The following is a 7350-nucleotide window of genomic DNA, read 5'->3' on the forward strand; positions in this document are numbered from 1 at the left end:
TCCCTGGCAGCGCTGTCCGAACGCTCCTGGAGCTCTGGCAGCCTCGGGGCCGTGCCCATTCCCTGGGGAGCCTGGGCAGTGCCCAGCAGCATCTGGGGGAAGCGCCTTTCCCTGCTCTCCCGCCTAAACCTCCCCTGACACAGCTTCAGGCCGTTCCCTCGGGTGCTGTCACTGCTCAGCAGAGAGATCCGTGTCTGCCCCTCCTCTCGCCCTCCCCAGGAAGCTGTAGAGAGCGATGAGTGTCCCCTGGGTCCCCCACGACAGGCACGCCAAAAAGGCTTCACACGGACTTCGGTAACTACAAGTAGGATGCAGAACCAGAAAAGGTTCTCTCCGCTTTGCTCCAGGAATCCCCTGGGTGTTACTCAGCCCTTGCGTCCTTCCCTGCTCCAGGAACTCCACTGTTACTCAAACCCTGGTCCTTACTTTCATCCCTGTTTTCCCACTTGATTCCCACCAATGACCCCTCTGCAATTACGCATCCCTGCACCGTTTTATGCCCGTAACTATTTAAGACATTCCCTTCACTCTGGAGGGGTTTGTGCATTTCATTTTTATAGCTGAAATTCCAGACATTGTTTTACTGCCAGCTCCCAGATCCCCTTCCCACTATAGCAAAAATCACCATGGAATTTTGCAAAAATACTTCCCTGGAGATAATTGTTTGGCTTAAGGACTGCAAGCCCTTTGGATTTCCTCCCATCAACCACATAAAAGTCAGCAGTATTTAAGAAATAAAAACTATATCAACAAAGCTTTGGATTCCTGGAGGGCTGAGGGATTTGCCAACCATTAATGAATTAATCCACACTAATCCAATCAGGTAATGATCCCTTCCTACTTTACAGGTGTTTATACCATCAGATCAACCACCAGATCATCAGCCCCAATATAGAATTGCTTTAAAAATCTGACCATTAAGTTTCATAACAGTATTTTATATAAGTATATTGGGCATTTCAACAGTGCGTAAAGGAGACAAAGACTAATTTGAGCTTTATGCAATCCCAAACATCACAATGTATCACTATTTCCCTCTTAATTAACATAAAAACCATGGACATGACACATCAATTGCCAGGCCTGCAGCAGATCCACTGCCACCCACATTGCAGCACATTTTTAATTACAAAGTAGCCAGAAAGCAAACAAACTGACTTAAAACTATGAACAACAACAACAAAAAAAGACAAAATAACTTTGTCAGACCTGTGTCATCACAGGGACAACTAAAGCCCATTATTCCAAAAAGAGTTCAATATCCCTATTTCGTAGCTGGGTAAATGTAGCCAGAGATGTTGTCATGTGAGGATTAGTTCCATTCAATATAGGTAATGCTTTCCTAAACAATTTAGAGTGGAAAATCACAAGCTACTCCAGGAACAGAACCACACAAATTGGCTCCTACACCCCTACACTTTATGTAAACATACTCTAGGTAATCTGGTAAAAATAAGGAAACAAAGGAAAAAACCAGTTATGATGGAAGAAACTCCTTTTCAAACCCCAAGGTATTTCTGTCTTTTTATATCCAAGTATTGCTTTTGCCTTTTCAAGTGAAAAAGTGCCTTATTTCTGTCAATACTTCTACAGTCAAGACAACAACCCATATAAATCATACCTACACTCACAAATTTAATCTAATTACAATACATTAAAGATGTTTTTCCCTGCAACAACTACACTCTCCAAACTGCTGCTGGAACAGCAAAGTGCTTCAAGATTTACAGGGCACATAACCAGCAGATCCTGCAGCAACTCAAACCATATTTCCTCATTTTCTTCTGAAGTCCTACAGCTCACAAAAAACCCCTTCAGCTAAACCAGACCCTCGCAGAAATAGGAACATATAAAAGTTGAAGATGCAGGGAGAAAAACTTCTAATAAAGATGAATTTGATGCAAGGAGAAAAACTTTGAATAAAGATGGAGCTTGACAGAAAGTACCACTGCAGTTTCCACAGCCCAGGACCTAAGGAACAGGCAATAACTGAAGGGCAATTTAGCATTTTTTATGCACTTCTCATGCATTTATAAAAATGGGAGTGCTTTTCTTGGTTTCTGCTTAAAGGAAGCAAACACTAAGCAGAAACTGCCCATGGTTCCTCAGCTATTTATTTCAGATGCAGAAGGCAGGTTAAACCACTCACAGTTAAAAGCTTTTTTACGTAATAGTTAAATTCATTTCACATGAAATGTTTCTAACCCAAACACAATCAGATATTTATTTGACCTTAATGATAGCTTATCCTCATTTTGTCTAACAGTTACTGAAATAAATCCACCTCAGAATGCTCTGGTTCAACTGACTCAAGTAATTTCTCAAAATTAAAGGCCCTGATTTCTTTTGTGATGAAAAGTTTAGTTTTTCTTTTAACTGGGGCTTTAAAAAAAAACTTAAATAGGCTTAAAAGAAATTAGTTACATATTTTTACCCCAGAATTCCTTCTCCTCAGCTGCATCAGACAATCAAAAGAAACAAGACAGGTACATTTAATTTCATCCTAATTCCACATCACAATCTGGTGCTGGGTGAGCAGCACCCTGCCCTCTCTTCCCCAGAAGCTTTAAAGTTACTCCAAGTTATATTTTGCAAAAGCCATGACTCATTTTGTCTGACAGATTAAATATATATCATTATCAACACACGACAATTCATGTCAGCTACAGAAAAGCTCATCATTTAGGTACCAACTTATGAACTATAGGACAGCAGAAAGCAGCAGTGCCCACCTGGCTTTGGCAAATCCACATTCTTAAAACCTTCTTCACTTGTAAATAATCTCCCAGCTGCATTTGGGGACTCACCTTCATGTCTTAGCTCTTACAGACACCTCAGAATGTTTCTCCTTCCTCCAGCCCCTAATTAAGCTTCATCAGCCCAGCTGACAGTGACCAAAGGTTGTTACACCTCTTGCATAGCCCAAGTGAAACGTGCCAATCATCTCAGCAAGGGGCTCAGCTAAAGCATGAAAATCTCATGTAAAAGAAGAAACTAAAAGTGAGCAACATCCACATTTTTAAAGGTTTTTCCCCGTCAGTGAAGGAAGGTGGGACCTGACCACACAAGGAGTTAACACCCCTGGCTCTGATGGATAATCACAATTTCTGCACTTGCCCTGAGGCCTGACCATAAGGGCACTGGTTTCACATCTCATTCAGAATGGGACCCTGAACTGACGTATATGAAAAACAGAAATGAAAATGTATTTATCTGGGTTGCAGTAAACATGAAAGGAAAGGGAAAAAAAACAACATTAAAAAAAGATCTGACAAGTTCATGTGGATGCTCTGCATTTAGCTCTTATTTTAGAGCAACAGTCTGTTATGTTGGCTCCTCTACAGTTTAATGATTTCCTGTTAAGAATTTAAAATTAGAAGCCTCCAACAACTTCCCCATAAACTATTTTCAAGGTTCCTTTAATATCCACATCAAGGAGATATAGTAGGTTCATATGTTATCCATGTCAGTTCACTTCCTTCCCACTTCAAAATAAGCATATTGCAAGGAAATTCAGCAGGTTTTTATTGTTTTCTTAGAACCCTTTTTTCCACTAACTATGCCCAGCTATAATAATTAAAAAAATAGAGCTCACATTTAACCCATGACAAAACAAGAACTGCTGGTCCAATCTGAAAAGCCTAAACTGTGCCAGATAATGATCCAAATCTTAATTTCCCATTGATGAATTTGCTCAAATTTTCAACTACATCCATATCGAACTTCCTCTTCAAAATTCCACAAACGCTTTTTTACTCTCTGACAAGTCTCTTACCTTTGAGGAAAGCATGCAAGTGACATTCTCTTACTAGCAACACATGAAACAGATTCCATATTTTTCATCCAGGCTTTCTGGAACTATACTCCTGAAAAAAAAAAATAGTACTTATTTATTTACAAAATCATTTGAGACAGGCATATAAAAGGCAGAGCATCTACAGGCCTCCCCTCTCAGTTCCTCAGAGGGTCAGTGAGAGGGCTCCCAAACACTAATCACCACTTCCCTGACAAAAATTACCTTTCAAATCTACCCACCAGAAATGCTCATTATGTGAGTGCTTCCTAATTGGTTTCAGTTAAAAATGAGTCAGGTGAAACTGCAGGTGACTTAACCTGACCTGAGGACACAGCAGTAAGAAAAAAGCAGCAGTAGGAGAGGCAATTCTGTTGCTTCCTGCATGATCTGTAATGAACACACAGCTCCTCATTTGGCTGTGATATAAATCTACGAGCACAACAGGAAAAAAAATAACAACCAAACCCCTCTTTTCAGTTTGCAGCTCAGTCACAGAAACAAAAATTGTGAGAGAAAGACAACACTGCTACTTTCTGCAGTAATTTTCAGACCAAATTGACTTGTTAGTCATCCATCCAGATTTGGAAAGAAATCATGGAATGGCTTGGATTGGAAGGGACTTTAAAGAACATCTCATTCTCACCCCCTGCCGTGGGCAGGGACACCTTCCACTAGCCCAGGTTGCTCCAAGCTCTGTCCACCCTGGCCTTGGACATTTCCAGGCATCCAGCTTCTCAGGGCAATCCCTGCCAGGGCCTCATGAGTCCCACAGAGAAGAATTTCTTCCTAAAATCTAACCTAAACCCACCCTCTGTCAGCGTGAGGCCATTCCCTGTGCCCTTTCCCTCCATGCCCTTGTAAATAGTCCCTCTCCCATCTTCCTTGCAGGCACCTTCAGGTGCTAGAAGGCTAAAGCTGGGTCATCCTAAAGCTTCTCTTTTCCAGGCTGAGCAATCCCAACTCTCAGCTTTTCATGGGAACAGCCTCTTCTAGCAGAGGGGAACTTCAGCAATTTACTGCTGTCCAGAAATAGTAACTCAGTACCAATCTCTGGTTGAGATTTGGGGTTTTTTAAGGGTTTGAGCTTTTTGGGGGGGAGCAGAACATCACCAGGCTCCGTCTATTTTCTCCTGAAATCACACAACCACGTCTGCAGATGTAAAATCTCTTCCATACGAACTCCTTCCACACAAGGAGCTCTGACAACCCAAAGGCTGTTTGATCTCTGGGGGCACTTTTGGTTTTTTTTGACAATAGAAGACCATGATTAGATTTTCTTTCTACATTTACCCCTTGTGAGGCTTGTCTGCATCCCCTTTCCCTCCAATGACACCCAGATGTCCCACTCTCCAGACGCCGTGCATGTGAGGGGTTCAGACACCCAGCTGCATCTTCAAAAGCTCAGATTGCAGCAGCCAGACTGACTAAAGGCTTTTCCCCAAACAACATCCATCCCCATTCTGCTTTCAGGCACTGGCAGAGTTTGTATTAAGTCCTTTAACTATTTCCCCCTATTAAAAAAAAGAAAAAAAAAAAAAGGAGAAAGATACCAACAAAGATAAGAATATCCATTAGAAGCTCTGCCAACAAGGACTGGAGTCAGAAGGATTTTCCAACATCTGCAATGATTAATGAGTGATTATGTTAAAAAAAATTTTTTTTAAAGTACAATATTGAATGAAGACATTTTATTAATAAGCTCCCAATATGGTTTAAGGGGGAACAAAAGAAAAAGAAAAAGAATTAAACAAATGTGATAACTAAGGAGTAACCAATTATTTAATAAAATAGTCTGTTGTAAGTCAGTTTTGCTGCTTACCTACTATCTCAGCACAGTGACTGAGGACTCCCCCAACTCTCTCTAACACCTTTAACAACAAAGTAGCTATTTACGATAAAAAAAATCACTAGGTAGGTCAATATAGAAATATATCAAGTTAGACAGTATTAATAAAAAACAAGTTCTTGCATATTTAAATTCTACTTCGAGATTAAATTACCTTTGCTATGAAGATTATTTTTCAGGCTCCACCAAAATAAGTTACAGACTGAGTAACATGCTCCAGAGAGGCCTTATACAATGCTCTTCTTTCACAGATACATTTATTTCTTCTTCTAAATAGGCACACTCTACATTTGTCTGCAAAAAAATTACCAGGCAGTAGAAAGTGCAGCCTAGCTCATTTTTCAAAACATAGTAATTTGTCAAGAAGATAAAGTCCATTGCTACAGTGCTTGAACAGTATATTTACCTTCACCATTTTTAAAAGGAAATTTAGTAGATACTTTACTTTAAAGCAAAAAAAAAAGAGCATTGTAAGTTCAAAAGTTACTCTTTTCAATATGTTATCGATAACCTTTTACTTCACGCACTGGAAACCAGCTCTGTCCTGCTCTCTACAAACCTCCAACCTTCCCAAACCCGGGCTTCTAAAAGTAACTGAGCTAAATAGCCTCTACCCCGGGGGGCTAATTGCCAACAGAAACCAGCTGTATTCCCTCAACTGAAATAAATCCTCATCATTTCAGAAAATAAAAGAAAAATCTGAAGCCGCCAATAGGAAAAGCAAGAAAAAAAAAAAAAGGGACAAAACAATTTTCCATCGTCTGTTTATGTCACATTCCTTTCTTCCCACCCCATAACATTTCTTTCTGCAAGTAAAGGACAAAGAATAATGTCCTCTCACAAAAATGGGAGGAATAGCAACAATTTGGGTTATTAAAAGTAATGTGCCCAAAGCAAAACAGCAGGAGCTCTGCCACCTATAATTTTTAAAACAAAAAAGAAGAGTAGCAATCCTACACTAACTAAGAAAACATCAGCAACAGAAATTTCATACAATAATGAAACGTCTTTAATATTTAGGATCATTATGTCCTGTAATAGCAAACTCTGGGTGCCCAAATGGTGCTCACACGAGCTGCCAACACACCTGGAGGTCACAGGTGGCCCAATATCAGCTGGCTGTTAGCACAGGTGAGCTGTAAATGATATTTACGCCCTATGAGAGGTTTGGGCTGGGTGGGGCTCAGAGTGTGAGGGGTGATATTTGGTTATTTGGTGCTCAGCCGCTTCTCCCTGTGCAGATAAAGCCCCTCGGGTTGGTGTAGGCCGTGGTGGTCAATCCAACCTCACTCCCTATGGCTGCCTGCAGGGATTCACAGAATCCATAGGTTTAGAAGGGAGACCTTAAAGACCATCCAGTCCAAGGCAGGATCACCTGGAGCAGGAATGTGTCCAGGTGGGTTTGGGATGTTTCCAGAGAGGGGGATTCCGCTCCCTCCCTGGGCAGCTGTTCCAGAGCTTTACCTCCCTCATGCAAAGTTCTTCCTCATCTTGGGGTGGAACTTCTCCTGTTCTAGTTTATGGCCATTGCTCCTCATCCTGTCGCTGGGCATCACCGGAGGGAGTCTAGCACCATCCTCTGACACCTTTGAGATGTTTATATGCGTTAACGAGATCCTCTCTCCGTCTTCTCCAGACTAACCGGGCCCAGCTGCCGCAGTCTCTCCTCATCAGAGAGATGCTCCAGACCCTCCATAAAACCCCACCC

The 7350-nt window shown here is 41.3% G+C and overlaps 1 protein-coding gene across 1 annotated transcript in view; it reads right to left on the reverse strand.

The window, feature by feature from the left end:
- The window catches only part of PPM1D (protein phosphatase, Mg2+/Mn2+ dependent 1D), a 21790-nt gene extending 18977 nt beyond the window's left edge, over positions 1–2813 (reverse strand). Inside the window, exon 1 of the mRNA XM_042026597.1 lies at positions 2808–2813. Coding sequence (XP_041882531.1) covers positions 2808–2813 — 6 coding nt within the window. The remainder of the gene's footprint in view (positions 1–2807) is intronic.
- Between the last annotated feature and the right edge of the window lie 4537 nt (positions 2814–7350).

Source organism: Corvus kubaryi, unplaced genomic scaffold (assembly GCF_017639235.1).
Source record: "Corvus kubaryi isolate FWS band 111438036 unplaced genomic scaffold, C.kubaryi_AGA036_p1.0 37284, whole genome shotgun sequence".
Taxonomy (NCBI): domain Eukaryota; kingdom Metazoa; phylum Chordata; class Aves; order Passeriformes; family Corvidae; genus Corvus; species Corvus kubaryi.